The sequence below is a fragment of the Erigeron canadensis genome, chromosome 8 (assembly GCF_010389155.1).
Source record: "Erigeron canadensis isolate Cc75 chromosome 8, C_canadensis_v1, whole genome shotgun sequence".
Taxonomy (NCBI): Eukaryota; Viridiplantae; Streptophyta; class Magnoliopsida; order Asterales; family Asteraceae; genus Erigeron; species Erigeron canadensis.
In genome coordinates this window covers 44,219,703-44,239,956 of record NC_057768.1, presented here as the reverse complement: position 1 = coordinate 44,239,956, position 20,254 = coordinate 44,219,703, and the positions used below count along the sequence as shown (strand labels likewise).

The window sequence follows — 20,254 nt, the reverse complement described above, 5'->3', positions numbered from 1 at the left end:
AAAATCGTACATCAATAATTTATAAAAATTATATGGGTGTTATTCAAATTTCATGGTCTTTCATTAGAACTGTTATTCGATATACTTTCAACGAATTTTTAAATACGAGTGTGGAGCCCTTACGGTTAAGGCATTTGGCTATCACACTCTATGACCTACCACTATCTCACCGACGCAACACACGGGTACTTGCTCTCGTAAATATAATGATATATTCAAGAAGCCCACATATATATAACCGAGGGAGAATCAATGAAGCAGCCCAAGTGGTAACTACAATAACTCACTATTTCACTATCAATTTGAGATACCTACTGGGCTACTGGTGTAAAGGGCCTTTGGGCTTTGGTAGAACCAGGTCCATGAACTATGTTAATTTTTTATTTTTTATTTTATTTGTGATAATGATTATCTTTACATACATTATAAATGTTTATTATTGTAGAAAAATAAAGGTTGCATCTAATGTGCATATAATTTTATATTTTGTATATCAAAAGTTCATTCTTATATAATAAGTGTGTAACTATTTAATACACCTTAATTATAAGTTCAAAGTTTGGAAACTAATAATATAAATTAATACATACCCTCCCAAAGCTTCTAGATATTATTTCGTGTCTTAATATGGCAAGGATTTTATACGTTTTAAGCAAAGTCATTGAGTGGTCACGAAAGCATTGCCAAAGCTAGAGAAACAGCACTAAGTGGGTTGCCTTCGAAGTTTTTCCAAACCACCCCTAAAAGTCCAATTTGAAGGTTACTTAACATTTAATTTTCTGAGCAAATTTCATGACATGTATATACTGCAATGTATAATTTGTTCAGTTAACAACTAGTACAAAATCAAAAAACCAAGACATGAAAAAGAGAAAATGATGTATATAATATGAACTTAAAGATAGAACTAAACATATGAATACAAATCCATATAGATGACAATTAGCTAGGTTAGGTGTATGTAGAAAAGTAAGAAACTACAGTATATCTTTCGGCCCTTATTTTGTCCAACATTAAAAATTCTTTCCATTGCCACATAGAATTTCATTTTATTTGCCATTTTATCCTTGACGCATAAACAATCAAGTCATCATTGACACATTGATAAATGACAAATTTAAATGATATACGAATCAATAATTGTTTTTTTTTTATAACTTTAGATAAATAAATATTGACTGTAGTAAGTAATATATTGTTTTAGAGAGAGAAAGTCTTGACAATACTAGGATTCCGATTCGGGATGTACACATCAATTTGAGATGGTGTTATCCGTTCTTCTTGTTTTTTTTTTTTTTAAAGAAAGAAGAAGATATACACAAATAATGTTCAGAAATGATGTGTACACAAATAATGTTCAGAATTTAACCTAAAACTTATACTTTTTGGATTAATATCTATAAGAATTAATTAATTATCACGACAAATAAGTATTTTTTTTGAAACACGAAGATAAAAGTGACTTATCACAAGGGAAAAGTAAACAATGCCAACAGAAATTGATAACAACTTTTCTCATATATCTATAATCTATAAATATAAGCTATTTTTCCAAAATATCATACAAGCTAGCTAGCAATAATATTATGGCTTGTCATTTCTCATCGTCAAATGCTTTGATCACCTTCCTCGTATTATTTGCCACCATCGTCCACGACCAACACACAACGGAAGCACTTCCACTGTCGACGAACTCACGATGGATTGTGGACGATGCAAAAGGTGGATCAGAAAGAGTGAAGCTATCGTGCGTAAACTGGGTGAGCCATTTAGAAGTTGTGGTTGCAGAGGGCCTACACAAACAGCCACTGGATGTGATCTCCACCAAAATTTTGGAAATGGGCTTCAATTGTGTGAGGCTCACTTACCCGCTGTTTCTGTTCACAAACAGCAGTTTAGGATCGGTTACAGTTAGACAATCGCTTAAAAAGCTCGGGTTGGTAGAGTCCATTGCTGGATTTCAAGCCAACAATCCTTCCATTATTGATCTTCCACTCCTTAAGGCTTTCCAGGTAGAGTCCCATTTTTTCCATAGTCTTATCCGTTACTGTAAAGCAATTTTGAAAACTTAAAGCAACGTACAAATAACTTAACTGAAAGCATCAATAAGTTTAAGCATCAATTCGATCTGACCAAGCAAATAACTTACAAACAAGAGTCTATTGATGGAATTAGAATACAACAAACCAAAAGCACCTATCAACTAACTAATAAGATGTAGTATTTCTTTATATATATATTTTTCACAGGAAGTGGTTGCAAGTCTTGAGAGAAACAATGTTATGGTAATATTAGATAATCAGATAAGCAAGCCTGGATGGTGTTGTAGCGATTTCGATGGAAATGGCTTCTTTGGTGACCAATACTTTGATCCTAATGTGTGGCTCCAAGGTCTCACCAAAGTTGCCACCATGTTCAACAACTCAACACACGTCGTTGGTATGAGCTTAAGGAATGAACTCCGTGGTCCTAGACAAAATGTTAGCGTTTGGTATAGGTATTATACAAAAAAAGACCCTTAATTTAGAATATGCACTAATGATGCACCTTCCATTGGATACTAGCTAACTGAAGTGATTCTAACTTTATATAACCAGGTACATGCAAATGGGCGCGGAAGCAATCCATGCAGCAAATCCTAATGTGCTAGTTATATTGTCTGGTTTAAGCTATGACAAAGATTTATCTTTTCTTCAAACGCGACCAATAAGCCTATCATTTTGCAATAAGTTGGTTTTTGAAATTCATTGGTACGGTTTTTCAGATGGTGAAGATTGGAAAACTGGCAACCCTAACCAAGTTTGTGGTCGGGTGGTCGATACCATAACGAAAAGGTCAGGGTTTTTGTTGGACAAAGGTTATCCTTTGTTTATAAGTGAATGGGGTGTGGATCAAAGGGGCACAAATGAGAATGACAATAGATACTTGAATTGTTTTTTGGCTTGGGCAGCTAATTATGACCTTGATTGGGCTTTATGGACACTTGGTGGAAGTTACTATTTTAGGGAAGGTGTGATTGGAATGGAGGAGTTTTATGGGGCTTTGAATTGGGGTTGGTGTGAACCAAGAAATTCAAGTTTATTGGACAAGATATCAGCTATCCAATCTCCTTTTCAAGGTAATTTTGCCTTTTCATTTGTGAACTAGATTAACAAAATGTTAACAGCTGCATTCTTGGCTCATAAGTCTCCTTTCGGGTTATCTTTTCTCTTAAATGGGTCAAAAGTAATATGAACAAAAACCGCCTATATAGATTCGGGTCAAACAAGCCCAAAAGTTGTCCATAGTGTACTTTTAGAGTTTTAATGCATAATACATAATGCCCACTTTATCTTATATAAAAAGTAACCACATGTCCAAACCCGTTTTGACCTGTCACCTAACCCTCATGACCTGCCCATTTTGTCACTTATGTAAGTATGAGGGTAGATCAGCTAATTACCATACTTGGGTCATTGACCATTTGGATATCTCCTAGAAAGTGGAAACAAGTCTTGGTATTTGCTAATTATGCAACTTTTTATGCAATGCAGGACCGGGCTTATCAAAAACCCGTCCACACAAAATCATTTTCCATCCAGCCACCGGGCTATGTGTGCAACGTCTATCACTGTTCAAGCCATTAACATTGGGTCCATGTTCTGAGGCAGAGAGTTGGGATTACACTCCAAAAAAGACACTAACAATAAAGGGTACATACTATTGCCTACAAGCAGATAAAGTAGGAAAACCAGCAAAGTTGAACATAATATGCACAGACAATTCTTCAATATGGGAGCCCATATCAGCCTCTAAACTCCACCTTTCATCCAAGATTAACAACGGGACAGTTGTTTGTCTGGACATAGATTCACAAAACACAATTGTCACAAACACTTGTAAATGTTTAGCCAGTGACAACATGTGTGACCCTGCTAGCCAGTGGTTTATAGTAATTAACAGCACAACAGGGTCGGGTGCAGCGCAACCATACAGTCGAATTGGTTCCATTTTTCAGGCCATTGAAGGAAACTTATTAGGGTAAATAATAACTTGAATACTGTAAACTTTGAATTCTATTAACTTACAATAAAAAATAATTTACTGTAAACATTGTAAATTTGAATACCATTAACTTGCAATAATACTATTTATTTACACATTTTGCTTAATACTGCGAGCCAGAAATTACAACCTTAACATTTTTTAATCTGATCTTTTGCATCCTTAATGTGAAGATTAATAACACCTAATTTCAGAATAATGAGAAAAAAAAAACCTACAGATAAGGTAGTCAAAATCATTGAATTAAGTACATAAAATAGATCAAAATTGAGAAAGTTGGACCAATAAATGTAGATTCGGAAAAATTAGGGACAAAATATAAATAAACTCCGTTCAAACCAACTCTAAAAAAAGCCGCAAGACAAGATGTGATAACAAACTTTCCAATCACCAGGACTTGGGCCTTATCATCAGTTGTCACAAATAGATTTACTTTTTCCAAAACCAAACAACATCCTACGACTCACTTAAAAAGTACTGTATTATGTCTTCCAAACCATCATCACTTGTTCCCATCATCATCATCATCCTCAGCCTCACCACCGTGATCCACCACCACTTAGTATCCGCAATTCAACTCTCCACCAGCTCACGATGGATTGTAAATGATGATGATGGTGAAAGAGTAAAACTTGCTTGCGTGAACTGGGTTAGCCATCTTGATGCAGTAATTGCAGAGGGCCTGAGCAAACAACCTGTGGATGTCATTTCCAAGAAAATCTTGGAAATGGGCTTTAATTGTGTTAGGCTTACATACCCTCTTTTTTTATTCACTAATCGTACTTTAGGGGCTGTTACTGTCAGAGAATCTTTCTTAAGACTTGGGTTGATAGACTCCATTCATGGATTTGAAGCCAATAATCCTCTCATTATTGATCTTCCACTCATTAAGGCTTTTCAGGTATTTTTGGTTTTGTTTTTTGGGATTAGTTTCCTGGAATGTAAATATCTTTGACCGAATTTCTATAGTAGGAAAAAACTAAAGTTATGTGCATTGTATGTAAACAACTTGAAAAAATGTTTATTGTATGTAAGAAAACATATATGACAACCATATACAGGTGCCATTTGTCAGATTTTAATTGGTTAAAACGAAATTCTTACATACAATAAACATTATTTCAAAGTTGTTTACATACAATACACACAACTTTAGTTATTTCCTACAATAAACATTTGTTCAAAGTTTCTTACATTCGAGGAAACTAATCCCTTGTTTTTTTATACTCGTAAGAATTGGAGTACTCATTTTCCAAAAGTAATTATTTTGGGGTAATTTAAAGTAGAAATCTCCTTTATTTAGACACAAATACTGAATCTAGTTGTAAACATTGGTGTTCTTACTTTTTGATCCTACAATAAGACATGAAAATAAATGAAAAGATGAGATGAGGTAAGAGAAATGGTCATAGATACGTGTCACGTGCACTTGTTAGGAAACACCTAAAATGTAGAATGATAGAATAATATTAGCAGCGTTACAGGCTAGTGAGCGGGGATTGGTAACAATGCAACATGAGTGGCTGATCAGCGTAGACAACTTGCTGATACCATGGCTCCCTGAACAGCACGCAAAACACTCATTACTTGAGTAGTTGATTGGGTATCGTCCGACTTGCAAGGGGTCCATTTGGGTCTGAGATTTCAGAGACTTATACATCTCCTGACCCATTTTTCCAATAACGACTAGCATCTCCCAGTAACGCTAGAATTACCAACATTATTGGAAATAACAATCTTAGTTACAATGTTTTTTGTCTTCTATATAACTGAAGTAAATAAGACTACAGCAAATTATAAGCATCCGGTGCTAGCTAAGATGTGTATTTTCTATCTCACAGGAAGTGGTTGCAAGCCTTGATAGAAACAACGTTATGATAGTATTAGATAATCAAATAAGCAAGCCTGGATGGTGTTGTAGTGATTCTGATGGCAACGGCTTCTTTGGTGACCAATACTTTGATCCTGATGTGTGGCTATACGGCCTTGCCAAAGTTGCCACCATGTTCAGCAGCTCAGCCAATGTGGTTGGTATGAGTTTGAGAAACGAACTACGTGGGCCTAAAGAAAATGTTAGCCTCTGGTACAGGTATTTATTGAGAACCACAAGAATCTTCATTATTGATATGGGGTGCAATAGTTACTGATTACATTGTTAATTAGATATATGCAAAAAGGTGCAGAGGTAGTCCATGCAGCAAACCCGAATGTTCTAGTCATCTTGTCTGGCTTAAGCTACGACAAAGATCTATCTTTCCTTCAAATCCAACCAATAGCCTTAACTTTTGGCAACAAGCTTGTTTTTGAAGTTCATTGGTATGGATTTTCAAACGAGGAAGATTGGAAAACCAACAACACTAACCAAGTATGTGCTCAAGTGGTTGACACCATAATGAATAGAGCAGGGTTTTTGTTAGATGAAGATTACCCTTTGTTTATAAGTGAATGGGGAATTGATCAAAGGGGCACAAATGACTTTGAAACTAGGTATCTGAATTGTTTCTCGGCATGGGCGGCAGATCATGACCTTGATTGGGCTCTATGGACACTTGCTGGGAGTTATTATTTTAGACAAGGTGTAGTTGAAATGGATGAGACTTATGGGCTTTTGACTTTGGATTGGAGTGAACCAAGAAATTCAAGTTTCTTGCAGAAGATATCACCCATCCAATCTCCTTTTCAAGGTACGATTGCATTTTGATTTGCTAATACTATTTGGATCCATATATATGAGCTGTAAAAGTAAAAATAGATTCTCCTACCAGACTTTGGATTTTGGGTATGTGTTGAAAATCATTCTCAACGAGGGTCCAGTAGGTCCTAGTTGATCCTAGTCTGTGGATTTGATTTTGGAGCTAATTGCACCCTCTGTTAATCTCTAGGTTTTGCTTATGACATGTTTTGTACGCTGTGCAGGACCTGGATTATCAAAAAATCGGCCACACAAAATGATTTTCCATCCAGCCACTGGGTTCTGTGTGCAACGACAATCATTTTCTAAGGAGTTGACATTGGGTCCATGTTCCGGCGGAGAGAGTTGGGATTACACCTCAAGAAATGCCATAACAATAAAGGGTACTTGCTATTGCCTACAGGCAGATGGTGTGGAAAAGAAAGCGAAGTTAGGCACAACGTGTACAGACAGGTCTTCACAATGGGAAGAGATATCAGCCTCTAAATTACACCTTTCCTCCAAAATCAACAATGGCACAGTTGTTTGCCTGGATATAGACTCCGGGAACACCATCATCACAAACACTTGTAAATGTCTGGCCGGTGACAGCATGTGTGATCCTGCTAGCCAATGGTTTAAAATCATAAACACCACAACAGAGTCAAGAGCGGGAACCTACGGTTGGATGAATTGGATCATGCAATCCCTTGGGGCATACTTACTAGGATAAGATTCTATATGTATTTCGTAAATTGTTAATTTGAGTACTAACTGACGATATGATTTAGCAGCTTCATTGACATTTTCAGCTTATTTGTTTGGGTTGATTCAGTTTATTTTCTGTCTAATCAGTAAAACAGCTAAAATAGTACTTGGAACTTTCTGAAAATGGAACATGTAAAAGGTGTTGAATAACATTTGACACGTTAAATATTCATATGAAAAGAAAGGACCAAAAAGAATTTCGAAGACAGACAGAAAGAAAAATCCATACAGATTTAGGGACTCGAATGCAGAAAATAATTTTCCCATGAAGTCATAAAAAGATGCCTAACTTAGATATATCCGAAGTAAATCATGGAATTATGGTAATCCGACAATGGCAAACAACTGAATTTAATGTCATTATAATGCAAGTCTGAACATGGTTGACAACTCAAGCAACTGACTCTAAACGAAAACACCACATAACTTGCTGAAATACAGATTCAAAATGACAAATTTATTCTTCCATGGCCTCTCCTCCCACTTCCACTACTTCAACCAGCTCCTTAAGTGGTGTGATCTTTGTAAGCAGAACTTCTGAAAACGCATCACATAATCAGAAACAAATGATGCGTAAAAATGGAAGCCATATTTTGGGGGCTTGCTTTTATTTTCTTTGGTGAATGCATATCAAATGTCGATTAATCATAACACATGAATCCCAAAATAAAAATCTCAGATAAAACTACTTACCAGTCTTTTTAGAAAACTTATAGCCGTTTGAACTGATGTAAGTACGGGGATTTGGAGTTAAATGATTCCGCAGGTATTCCTTCTTACCCTGCAGGAAAAAAGAATTATATTGTTATGAGGTGACATGGCGTAGACAGCAGGGGTTGTCACTAATGAGAAGAATAAAAATACCTTTTCTATCACGCAGACATCAACATTGCTTCCACTTCCCAGATCATTAAATATGCCAGAGCATATAGCCTTAGTAACCAAGTTCACTCCTTCTTCCCTCTATACGAAAAAGTTAGAACTTCATTAATCATCAAAAGGTTATAAATCAGCATATTAACCATACATTAAACAAAAAGGCAATGCATCTTCCAAAAAATAATCATGCTGTGGAAACTCACGGTAAGTCCTTCACGATACTCTGATTCAAAGATAGCCATTGCAGCAAGGGAACCCGATCCCATTGTAGCATAAGGAAGAGTGTCGGTTGATCCATGAGGATAGATCTAAGATATAGTCATTTGGAAACATTAGCACATTGTCATGATGTAAGAGGAACTTCTGAGATGCCCAAAGCTATGGGTGACAAACTGAGCACGTTGGTTAACTAGTTCCCATCAAATAATGTAGTAATATTTTATGATGGTTTAAACAGGTTAATTCTGATTGGGTTAACCAAACCCGTTGTTTCCGAAATACACTCAAAATATATTTCATATTACTATTATCTTAAAAATGATCTACAAAAAATATATTATTTCAAAGATGATCGAACTTCTTTCGAATAGATGATTTAGGAGGTTTAATCCATTAAAATACATTTTGGGAGACTTTCAACAGTTCCATATTGAGCCATCTTTCTTTATTTTCCCCTATATATATAAAAACAGCCAAATGCCAAATCAACCCATCCATAAGTAAATGGGTCAAATTGCTGCCTGTGTCAAAAAAAATCAACTCACAGTATGTAGATGGGGGCCAGTCACATCAACTCCTCCAAGTACCAAAGCAGCAGATACATGACCTTGGTAGCTGCATAAGCAAACACCAATTTAAAATACTTCATAAAGCTAACCACAGACATTTCAGAAGTAAGCACATTTTTAGTTAAGCTTACCGGAAAAGATGAGACTTCAATAGAGTAAGAGCTGTTACAACCCTTGATTCACGACCAGTGTGGTATCTGTGCAACTTCAGCTGAGCACTGATGTTGTCTGCCAACAACAGGTATTTCCAGTTAAATTCATTAAATGTAGGAGGAAGGCCTCAAAAAGAGTGATAAAGCGCATATAAATGACTATCAGGCTATATGAGTACCAGTAACGGCTTCTGTATCAGCAGCAGTTCCAGCTCCACAACAATAAATGTTGGGTGCCATATAATGAATCTTTTCACAATTCTTGTCAGCAACAATGGGACCCTCTGTGGCTCTGGTATCTGCCCCAAGAATGACACCATTCTGAAGATGAAAAAAAGACAATTAGATTTAGTTCATCTCAAGTGGAAGTATTCGTCAGAGTAGGCACTGTTCTAATGATTCTTCATGTATACAAAAAGGGGGGAAAACGTTTAAGGGCTGTATCAAAACAGTATTAAAAACATATTTTTATGGTTATGTTTGGCAAAACTAGTCATACTTATAGGTAGAGCTGGCAGCCGGATCTTATAAATGTAAGATGACTTGGATAGACACATAATTTCAAAACCTGGTACATCTTTAATTAACGGGTACATCTTTAATTCTGTTCTAATAAAAAAAAGGTAATTCAGTTTACCATAAGCTAAAGCTTAGTAGATTATTATACGCTACCCAGATCATGATCTCATATTGATTATATTTTTCGTTTTCAGTCAAGCCTCTTGGGCTCCTATAGTCCTATGTATATAAATCCACTTAAACCTACTAGAAGGTTACTCCTGCCTATCTTCGCTTGTGGTTTAGAAGACATCATCAAATGAAACAAGTCTTGGATAGGAATCTACAACGCACTGGAATGTGTTTGTAGACAACATCAACATCTTAGGCTCCGTGACTTGTAAATATTCCAACCTCTTACTAAACCTACAAACCTTTTTTGTTAAACTACGGCCAGCACCGGGTATACAAACAGTGAGTTCAACTCCAGAAGCCAATCATGCTTTTATATAAGGCAAAGCTAGTGGAAAAGTTGTCAGATAATTCACACTTAGTACCACTCTAGGGACATGTACATTTCAACTCACACCTCTCGAGGGTCAATTCTTTCACAGTTATCAAATATTATCCCGCATTCAAGAATCCCTCTCCCTTATTCCACAATGTCCCAAATAGTATATATCAACTAGCACTATCTCAGACACCTAATTACTTTCCAATCGAAACACTTTCTTACGCCTTGTAAAACATTCAATAACATAACTGGACACCAAATATATTACAATAAAGGGTAACATTTCGATACAGTAACACATATATTCTACACACACTATTGATCCAAACACCATAAACTTACTTCACATAAACCTAATTCGACCGAAACACGATATAAATAAAGTTAAATATAAACAAAACATCCAAACATAAACAAAAAAAATTAGAGAAAAAATACCTCAAAGATTAAACCAACAATAGTGGTTCCAGTTTTAAGATAGCCAGGTGATTTTAGGCCTTTTTTCGTCAGCATATCGTTTCTTCTACACAAATCAAAGCTGAACCCAGTTTTTGGGACATCCATTCCTTCAATTGTCATCTTCAAATTTTACCTAATTTTCAATTTAAAAAAATCAAATCTTTAATTAAAACAAGATATAACCCTAAATTTAGGTTAATATTAGCGATCGAAAATTAAAAACATATATAGTAAAATGTGTATGTTGTTACTTACGATTACGATCGAGAGTGAAATCGATTTGAAATCTGCAAAAAAAGATGTGATTTTTATTTTTTAGAGATATAAAAATAAGAAATCTTGGGTAACAAGACAGAAATAAAAAGGGGGGTTTATTGTTCATGTGTGTATTATTAGAAGACTTGTTATTGTCTTATTACCCCCTTTGAGTTTTGGACTTTGTTCCGTTTAGGGACCTAACTTCTTACTTTGGTTGGTGTAAGAAATGTCTAACAAGCCGAGCCCGAACCAATCACTACTCTGACTCATTTAAATCGTGTCGACTCTTATTATGTAAACTCGAGCTCCGTGAGAAACCTCCAACTTTATTAAAAGGGATTAATGATAGATTAATGTATTTTTTTTTTTTTTACATGATTGTCAATTAAACTCAAAAATATAGGGTATATCATCAATTATACCTGGCAAAATGAGCGGGTCAGGCGAGTTTAGGTAACGGGTCAAAGCGGGTGCGGGTTGAAACGGGTGCGGGTCTAAGCAGGTCATTGAAGTAATGCGGGTAAAAACGGGTCGGGTGCAGGTTGTACCGAGTCAGACCCGCATTTTAAAAAATTTTTTTACAGGGATTTCCGTTTTACCAATAGTATTTAGTTAAGCTATTTTTATTTTATTAAATTTTGATTAATTAAGTATTATTAAAGTTATATCACCTATCTCATGTAATAATTAAATTAAAGCAGCGAAAGTTATGGTATACCCGTGAAGTTCAATATATGTGTACACGTGTACCTTTACTCTGCCACATAAAAACTTCAATGACCTTGTATACATACAAATACATATATATACAATATATACATATATATCAATTTGTGTGAATACAGACATACAGTACTGCTATCCCATAAAGCTTCTTCATCATTTCACCATTTCTCACAAAACATGTTCGTTACATACATCGCCGATTTTTTTTTATGCAATTCAAGTGTTCAACAATGGCTCTAAAACCCAAAAACTGCTAAATATTCCTCTCTAGGAGGTAAAAGAATAAAAGATGATGGGGATAATGACCGAGATAGCAACCGGCGAGAGGGCGTCGGTTGGGTGGTTGCATTGCCTTGCCAGCCATTGGCGGTGGTTACATCTAGGCGTATTATCATGTGAAGCTTCTTCATGAGATTTATGTGTAATGGTAGTGTTGACCTGCTCGACCCGCATATAAGAGATCGCAAACCCGCTCGACCCGCAGATAACAAATCGAGAATTCAATGGGGTGTATCTGAAACTCATTTTCTTTTCCTTCTTAGTACCCAAATCTACCCAACAAGTGATAAAATTTACCCAAATAGACCCGCTTATCTAGTTACGGGTTTGAATTGCCGGGCCTATCATCAATAGACTATTTAATTTGTACATGACCAAATATTCAAGCAATATCCATGATTGCTTCTCTCTCATCCCCATATCTTCAAAATTGATTCTCTCATCCAAAAAAATCCAAATTTTCATGTACAAACCTAGATTTTCATGTACTTATAATCATTATTAAACAACAACAATTTTTCTTGCCATATCTTCAAACAATAAGTTAAACAAGGTTATTAAAAATAAATCTTCATATATAAAAATGTATATGTATATAGCTATATATTATATTATTAACACATAATCCAAGCAAACACAAATAATAAGTGAAATCAGTGCTACATAAGTAGAGATATATCAACTCTTCCCATCCGATACAACCTATGTAGATAGAGATACATAAATACAATAATTTACTTTTTAGATGAGAGACCAATTAAGGTGCAAAAATTGGGAAATCAAAACAGGATTTATTTCAGCCGCAATACAAAAGACAACCGATCCACAATTAGATTAAAGCCACCAGAAAAGCAAATTAATTCAACAAGCATGGAGATCTGATGTATTAAGATGTATATTGTGTCTTTGGGTTTGATGTATTCCACCATCGCCGCCTCACCTTTCAGATTCACTGTTGTCGCCCTTCAGATCTACCATGGAGACCATCGTTAACCGCCGGCTCCATCGCCCTTTTAGATCCTCCACCACAACTACCGTTTAGAATTGGTGCTGCCAACATCAGATCTTCCACCACCACATCAAATTATACTCTTGTTTAAGCTTTTTTCAAGTTAATTGTAATGTTGGTCATGTTTTACCTCATTTTCTTTTATTAGATTTAAGGTCAATTTATTGTTTTATTAAGTTTTAGGTCGAGATGATTGATTATAATGGTTGGTGATATTAAAAATCTGGGTTTTTATTGATGAGAGATAATTAATTTCAAAGATATGATGAGAGGAGAGAAACAGCCATGAAGATTGCTTGAATATTTGGTCAACCATGTATAAATTGAAAAGTTTGTTAGTAATATGCATCTATATTTTGGGTATAATGGGTAACCATGTACAAGAGGGAAAATACATTAGTCATCCAGTGATTAATCCCTTATTAATATTTTAATCTTTTAAATTATGTTAATAGTTTATTTATTACTCTTCCGTCTCATTTTAGTTGTCGTGTTGACTAACTTTGACCGTAAATAACTTTGTTTGTGTCATGTAACACTTGATATAAAAAATATGAATGGATTGAGTTTTTAATGTATTTTTCGTTCATATAAGTTTCATCAACTACTATATAGTACAAACAAAGTTATTTACGATCAAAGTTTGTCAACATGACAACTAAAATGGGACGGAAGGAGTAATATTTATCTTTATTGCATTCAAACCAATGTTAAGTAAAAAACTTAGGTAACTTTACCTCATCTAAATTTAAAAAAGTTATTTTTGCTAAGTTACACATTGATAACTCGGTCAAAACATGATAAGAGTACTCGTGTAAAAGATAACATTGCTTATTATTTGGTCATTAAAAAGCGCTATGTTGGCTCTGTTAATTAGAAAACTACGAGTAAAACGTAAGCATCATAACATTTTTAGACCATGGTATCTAAAAATTAAGTCATGTCTAGTTATTTACGGAGTTAATCATCTATGTATCAATAGTTTTGTTAGTAGAACATACTCGTATTAACATTTAACAAGAGGTCTTTTCTTTAGATTGAAACAATTTGATGAGCTTAGTTAATAAGGGATCCGCTTATTCAAAAGTTTCTAAGTATCCTTCACAATGTAGCTGGATAAAGTTCCATTCATTAGCTTTTCTTTTGAAAGTTATGTATCATATTCTTCTTTCAATAGTTGATATCTAGATGGATCATTTTGTTTTGTAAAAACATACAATCATTATAAAACTTTTTTATATATGAAAATAGAAGATAAAAGCAAAGAAAGTTGGCAAATAGTAGTATAACTAGAGTCTAGAATTGGTCATAAAGTTTCATTATATCTCAAATACAAATATAACATTGAACCTCACTTCACAATTAATCAAAGTAACTTAATAACTATTACAATACATAACAAGCAAACCCATAATGTCAAAAACACATCAGTCCATAATCTTTGCCCTTGGCTCCATCCTAACCAATAACCCATACAACATGTAAAGTGTGGTGTTCACTTTTGGACATACTTTATGACCTTCAACTAGTTTCAAACTATATCTTAATAATACTGAAGCAACCACCATTTTCATCTGCATATATGCAAACTTTTTGCCAACACATAAACGCGGCCCTGCATTAAACACTGTGTACTTGAACTGGCTCTGGCTCACGAACTCGCCATCTTTGATCCACCTTTCGGGCCGAAACTCACAACAGTCTTTTCCCCAAAGGCTCTCCATCCTAGCCATTACATAAATAGAGTAAATCACCCGTGCACCCTTTTTTACTACAGTGCCATCTGGGAAAATGTCATCTTCTAGCGGCTCTTTGAAGTCAAATGAGACTGGAGGGTACAAACGTAAGGATTCAGATATTGCTGCTTGTAGATACACCATTTTCTTGAGTTCTTCTTCTGTAAATACTATGTTTTCTTGATTTTCCTTGTTGGGGTCTTCGCGTTGTTGTATGATGTTATGAAGTTCTTCTAGGATTCGGGTTTCTACTGATGGGTTTTTGGCAATTAACCAGAAAAACCATGATAACCCCACTGAGCTTGTGTCTCTACCTGCTAAGATGAAACTTATGCAAAAATCTTGAAGTAATTTATCACTAAAAAAGACTTCTTTTTTATCTTGTTCCATTATGATCAGTCTTGACAAAAGATCACACCTTGAACTACCATTCGTTTCATCTTTATTAGACAATAATTCCATCTTTCTTTCTCTTACTGTTTTCTCCGAAAAATCATGCACAATTTTGGCAGATTCATGCAGTGTTTTCTCAAATCCTACTCTGAAATACTTCATTGGCTTCCATACATAACGAGGGACCAAGAACCTCATTAGACTTGCAAAAGTCACTTTCTCAAAGGCCTTTGCAAAGGGAGTCTCTGGTAAATCAACCGCTAAACACCCCGAATCAACACCAAATGCCACTGCACAAGTATTGTCAAAAGTAAAACGTAAAAGCACATCTTGCAGATCAATGACAGACCCTTTTTTAGCTTCCAAAACCTTCAACAACCTGTCATGAACTAGCGATTTTATGGATTCCATGGAGAACTTTATGAAGCGAGTTGAATGCATTTCAGAGTTAGCCACACGACGTTGCATCCTCCATAATTCATCATCTGCATTAAAGATTCCATCTCCAAGAAAATCATAAAATCTTTCTTTATAAGCTTTCCCTTTCGGAAAGTTCTTGAAGTTTGTCTTGAGCATGTATTCGACTTTAACAGGATCACATGTGATATATCCAAAAGTGCCACCCATCCAGACACCTCTAAAGTAAATGGTTCCGCCATACTTGATCAAAGCATTAGTACCCCGCTCATAAAAATTAATTATATATAAGGTAGCTGTTGGATATATTCCAAGAAATGGCCATATCATAGGACCCTTTGTAGTGAGTCTTTGAAGTATGGAGTTGACGATAAAAATGATGGACATTGCCTTGGCTATATCTGAGAACCATAAATGAGAATACAACCACCCGATTGAAGAGAATATGAGGTTAGTGATCATGTTGTGCTCCATCTTTTGTTCGTGTGACGTGAATTAGCTGGTTCATGAATTAATATATGGGTGATCATACAAGATGAGAGTACGTAAGTACTCAGGACGATCTATACAACAATTCAATCTACTTGAATGAAGCAGAAGTACGTGTGTACTTATTTTACATGTTCAGATTATCATTTTAAGCAAATCTTAATGGTGTTATATGGATATTGGTTAAGCATATATAAAATTTTAGTTCCTGAGTATTACTCTTTTGGTAAGTTAGGAATCAGTTTTGAGGAAACCACCTTACCATACAAAATGTGTGATTTACTAAGTTGTTTTTTTATTCCAATTTACGTGTGGAAGAATGTTTTCCTTCGATCACTTGAAAAGAAATGAAGGGTTCTTTTATAGAGGTCACAAAAACCATATGAAAGATAAGGCCGCACGAATTGAGTTTGAATCGTTCTTGAAGCTCAATAATTCACGCAAAATGGTCGGTCTACTTAAGTTGTGACGCCAAGAGTCCCATATTGATTAAAAAATTCGAATTGAATTATAAGTTCTTAATGATTTCATAGAATAGTAAGAAAACGTCATGCGGTTAAGGATTTTGATATGCATGGCCCATTTGAACTAGTCAGAAAAAGGGAATGCATATACATTTTCAACTCTACTTACTAAAAGGGTCTAGCTGTATTGGGTGTGGTCAATTAACCAAGAAGTTGTTGGTTCAAGTCTCAATTGGAGATAATTTGTGTAAAAATTAGGTCTCACATCAAGTCTCTGCCATTGAAAGAAGAACTTTTTGAATCTTTCTTAATTCTAAGAACTTCATCGGCAATGGCAAAAACTTGTTGGTAACTTTAGAGAAATGTATGCTTTAGGAGTTGATGCAACACCAAGTAAAAGAATAGAAGGTAATTTGTTGCTGTCTTGCTGATTTGGATAGAAAGAAAAAAAAAAGTCTGCAATTTTGTATAAGAACGAAGCATAGAGTGATAGGATCATATATAGGATCATACACAGATTTTTTTTTTTGTGCAAATGATGTGGCTAAATATGGTACAAAAAAACACAAATAATATGATGAAAATCGATGTAAGCTTTCAAGATCATTATAGTTATTAATTACATTGAACCCTAATTACGTAGTAATTAATAAGTAACGCTCATAAACATAACATTAAAGATGAAACTAATAACCTTCTTCATGACATCAAATCAAAATCAGCATCAGGCTATAAACATTCCCCTGGGCTCAATTGTAACCAATAGCCCATGCTTCATATACAGTGTCATGCTTATTTTTGGACATACTTTGTGTCCTTCAACCAATTTTAATCTATACCTCAATAAAACCGAAGCAACTACCATTTTCATTTGTACATATGCAAACTTTTTTCCCACACACAATCTTGGACCTGCATTAAACACAGTATACTTGAACGGGCTTTCACTTACGAATTTGCCATCTTTGATCCACCTTTCGGGCCTAAACTCGAGACAATCTTTACCCCAAAGGCTCTCCATCCTACTCATGGCATACATGCAATAGACCACTCGTGCATTCTTTGTCACCGCGGTTCCATCAGGGAGCACGTCATCTTCGAGTGGTTCTTTGTGATCATATGAAACGGGAGGGTACAAACGTAGGGATTCAGATATTGCTGCTTGCAGATACACCATTTTATTCAGTTCTTCTTCTGTAAATACTATGTTTTCTTGATTTCTCTGATTAGCATTTTCTCGTTGTCGTATGATGCTGTGAAGTTCATTGAGGATTTGAGTTTCTATAGATGGATGGTTGATAATCAACCAGAAGAACCATGATAACCCCAATGAGCTTGTGTCTCTACCTGCTAAAATGAAACTTATACAAAAATCTTTAAGCAATTTATCAGTAAAAATTTCTTCTTTTTTATCTTGTTCCATGATTATAAGCCTTGACAAAAGATCACACCATGAAGCATCATTTATATCCTCCTTGTTATTAGATAATAATTCCATCTTCCTTTCTCTTACTATTTTCTCAGAAAACGCATGCACGATTTTGGCAGAGTCATATAGTGTTTTTTCATAGCCCACTTTGAAAAACCTCATCGGCTTCCATAGAAAACTAGGGATCAAAAACCTCATCAAACTTGCATAAGTCACTTTCTCAAAGGCCTTAGCAAAGGGAGATTCGGGTAAATCAACATCCAAACACCCTGTATTGATACCAAATGCCACTGCACAAGTGTTGTCAAAAGTAAAACGAAGAAGGACATCTTGCATATCCACAGAAGACCCCTTTTTAGCCTCCAAAACCTTCAACAACTTGTCATGAACAAGCGATTTGATGGATTCCATGGAAAATTGCATAAACCGAGCTGAATGCATTTCAGAGTTAGCCACTCGACGTTGTATCCTCCACAACTCATCATCGGCATTAAAGATTCCATCTCCAAGAAAATCATCTAATGTTTCTCTATAATCTTTTCCTTTTGGGAAGTTCTTGAAATTTGTCTTGAGCATGTATTCAATATTAGCGGGATCACACGTGGCAACTCCATATATACCACCCATCCATATGCTTTCGTAGTAAAAGGTTCCACCGGATTCAATCAAAGCTTTGGTACCCCATTCGTAAAAGTTGAAGAGATGGAAGACTACCGTTGGAATCATTCCAAAAACCGGCCATACCATAGGACCCTTCGTCGTGAGCCTTTGAAGCAACGAGTTGAAGATAAAAACTATGAGGAGCACTATGGCTACGTCTGAGAGCCACAAATGGGAGTACAACCATCTTGGTGTAGAGAGGATGATGTTAATGAACATGTTGTTGTACTTTTTTTTTTTGTGAGGAAAATTAATTGTTTGATGTCAAGAAATATTTTGAGAGGAATAATTATATATGACTACTATGTTCGTGTAATTCTATAAGTTGCACAACAATTATATCAAAGTTAACAAACAAATCTTATTAGTGTACGTTCTATGGATTTTGGTAAAGCACATATACGTAAATTTTTTAGTGCTGAAATATTACTTTGATGGTATTATATGTATATCATGAAACATTGTGTAACAACCTTACCATACGAAATTTGTGATTTATTTTTGTTGGTTTGAGTGGAGAACTGAGTTACGTGAAAGAGAATTGATCGAAGGTATTTGTCCTTGCTAAGTAACTGGAAAGAACATAAATCAACAGAAAAAAACAACACACAATTCACAAAAGCCTATTATACATACATGAAGATGATGAAGATAGAATAATACGAGTAGAATATTTATTGTGTTTGGATAATATATCTTTGATTAAAGTTACCAATTCTTTATAATGAGCTACTAATCAACTTAGAACACTTTTACGTCGATCGATCTGCAAGTTATTAGAATAATCATAGCTTGTGGGATATCTTAGCTATCGTTTTTCTTAACTATCGACAAACACTTCCACGTCTAATTGCGAGGTGTTACCTACAAGCCCCATATATTATAGAAAAACGGTTGATTCTTCGGATGCTTATAATGTAACCTTTGAAATCCAAGATCCAAAGCCAAAAAGATTCCATAAAATAGTTGAAGTTAATAATATAAGTGATATGGTGAACCCGAATCACAATATAGGAACCACGATAAAATAGCATCTAAAAATATCCATTATCATTCAACGAGTGATATTAATGTAACCATAGAGGTGACGCTAAATTACATATACGCGCCACTAATGAATAGTGTCAAATGTCACTTTCCGGGTCTCAAAACGACGGCAACCTGCTTTACAATTGATATGTATAAGTATAGGGATAATGATCAGTATTATACCGTTCTCACATCCTCTTCTTCGTTTATCACATGATTAAATAAATAATTAACCCCGCCCCCTGAATTTAAGTTTTGCAGTTTCGAAAATTGGTACAAATACTATCCCCATAAGTATATGCATACTTCTTTTGTAGAAACTTTTTTATTTATCAAAATTTGTAGAATTTATAATTATATTTTTTTAATGTGATTGGTTGAATTTCTTTCTAAAATTTTAAAGACGTGGTTAACAATTTTTGCTAATACAATTTCATCTTCACCCTTTCAACTTTATTACTAAAAATGCAAATCTCATTAAAACATTATAAAAATCTACAATGTTTAAACATACTCATTTGATGGAATCTTTATGAGAACGGGAAAGAATCCTTATCAATTTTTATTTTTTCAAATTATAAATCTTTAAAAC

The 20,254-nt window shown here is 34.9% G+C and overlaps 5 protein-coding genes across 5 annotated transcripts; 2 read left to right on the top strand and 3 right to left on the bottom strand.

Moving 5' to 3' along the window:
- The first annotated feature begins 1,580 nt into the window (after positions 1–1,580).
- On the top strand, positions 1,581–4,151 carry LOC122579845 (glycosyl hydrolase 5 family protein-like). The gene is made up of 4 exons (XM_043752095.1): positions 1,581–2,012; positions 2,250–2,497; positions 2,598–3,118; positions 3,534–4,151. The coding sequence occupies exons 1-4, from the start codon at positions 1,587–1,589 to the stop codon at positions 4,022–4,024; spliced, it is 1,686 nt and encodes a 561-aa protein (XP_043608030.1). The 5' UTR covers positions 1,581–1,586; the 3' UTR covers positions 4,025–4,151.
- Positions 4,152–4,402: 251 nt separating this feature from the next.
- On the top strand, positions 4,403–7,531 carry LOC122610090 (glycosyl hydrolase 5 family protein-like). Its single transcript, XM_043783080.1, has 4 exons — positions 4,403–4,945; positions 5,886–6,133; positions 6,208–6,728; positions 6,961–7,531. Exons 1-4 carry the CDS (start codon positions 4,529–4,531, stop codon positions 7,446–7,448), a joined length of 1,674 nt encoding a protein of 557 aa, XP_043639015.1. The 5' UTR covers positions 4,403–4,528; the 3' UTR covers positions 7,449–7,531.
- Positions 7,532–7,818: 287 nt separating this feature from the next.
- On the bottom strand, positions 7,819–11,135 carry LOC122610089 (proteasome subunit beta type-7-B-like). Its single transcript, XM_043783079.1, has 9 exons — positions 11,029–11,135; positions 10,753–10,906; positions 9,482–9,623; positions 9,282–9,378; positions 9,127–9,196; positions 8,566–8,670; positions 8,348–8,446; positions 8,177–8,264; positions 7,819–8,020 (listed from the first exon to the last, which is right to left on the bottom strand). Exons 2-9 carry the CDS (start codon positions 10,891–10,893, stop codon positions 7,941–7,943), a joined length of 822 nt encoding a protein of 273 aa, XP_043639014.1. The 5' UTR covers positions 10,894–10,906; positions 11,029–11,135; the 3' UTR covers positions 7,819–7,940.
- A 3,337-nt stretch (positions 11,136–14,472) lies between these two features.
- LOC122580481 (cytochrome P450 86B1-like) lies at positions 14,473–16,065 on the bottom strand. The gene has a single exon (XM_043752755.1). The coding sequence runs from the start codon at positions 16,063–16,065 to the stop codon at positions 14,473–14,475; it is 1,593 nt and encodes a 530-aa protein (XP_043608690.1).
- A 1,197-nt stretch (positions 16,066–17,262) lies between these two features.
- Positions 17,263–18,852, bottom strand: LOC122580553 (cytochrome P450 86B1-like). The gene has a single exon (XM_043752823.1). The coding sequence runs from the start codon at positions 18,850–18,852 to the stop codon at positions 17,269–17,271; it is 1,584 nt and encodes a 527-aa protein (XP_043608758.1). The 3' UTR covers positions 17,263–17,268.
- Between the last annotated feature and the right edge of the window lie 1,402 nt (positions 18,853–20,254).

What these genes read in the sequence shown, in the direction of transcription:
- LOC122579845 (XM_043752095.1), top strand. Translation starts at nt 1,587, where the DNA reads ATGGCTTGTCATTTCTCATCGTCAAATGCTTTGATCACCTTCCTCGTA. An exon ending in CACTCCTTAAGGCTTTCCAG is followed by an intron (nt 2,013 to 2,249) that starts GTAGAGTCCCAT and finishes TATTTTTCACAG; the next exon opens with GAAGTGGTTGCAAGTCTTGA. An exon ending in TATCCAATCTCCTTTTCAAG is followed by an intron (nt 3,119 to 3,533) that starts GTAATTTTGCCT and finishes TATGCAATGCAG; the next exon opens with GACCGGGCTTATCAAAAACC.
- LOC122580553 (XM_043752823.1), bottom strand. Translation starts at nt 18,852, where the DNA reads ATGTTCATTAACATCATCCTCTCTACACCAAGATGGTTGTACTCCCAT.
- LOC122610090 (XM_043783080.1), top strand. Translation starts at nt 4,529, where the DNA reads ATGTCTTCCAAACCATCATCACTTGTTCCCATCATCATCATCATCCTC. An exon ending in AATGTTAGCCTCTGGTACAG is followed by an intron (nt 6,134 to 6,207) that starts GTATTTATTGAG and finishes ATTGTTAATTAG; the next exon opens with ATATATGCAAAAAGGTGCAG. An exon ending in CATCCAATCTCCTTTTCAAG is followed by an intron (nt 6,729 to 6,960) that starts GTACGATTGCAT and finishes TACGCTGTGCAG; the next exon opens with GACCTGGATTATCAAAAAAT.
- LOC122610089 (XM_043783079.1), bottom strand. Translation starts at nt 10,893, where the DNA reads ATGACAATTGAAGGAATGGATGTCCCAAAAACTGGGTTCAGCTTTGAT. An exon ending in CTGGCCCCCATCTACATACT is followed by an intron (nt 8,671 to 9,126) that starts GTGAGTTGATTT and finishes ACTATATCTTAG; the next exon opens with ATCTATCCTCATGGATCAAC. An exon ending in TAAGTTTTCTAAAAAGACTG is followed by an intron (nt 8,021 to 8,176) that starts GTAAGTAGTTTT and finishes ATGCGTTTTCAG; the next exon opens with AAGTTCTGCTTACAAAGATC.
- LOC122580481 (XM_043752755.1), bottom strand. Translation starts at nt 16,065, where the DNA reads ATGGAGCACAACATGATCACTAACCTCATATTCTCTTCAATCGGGTGG.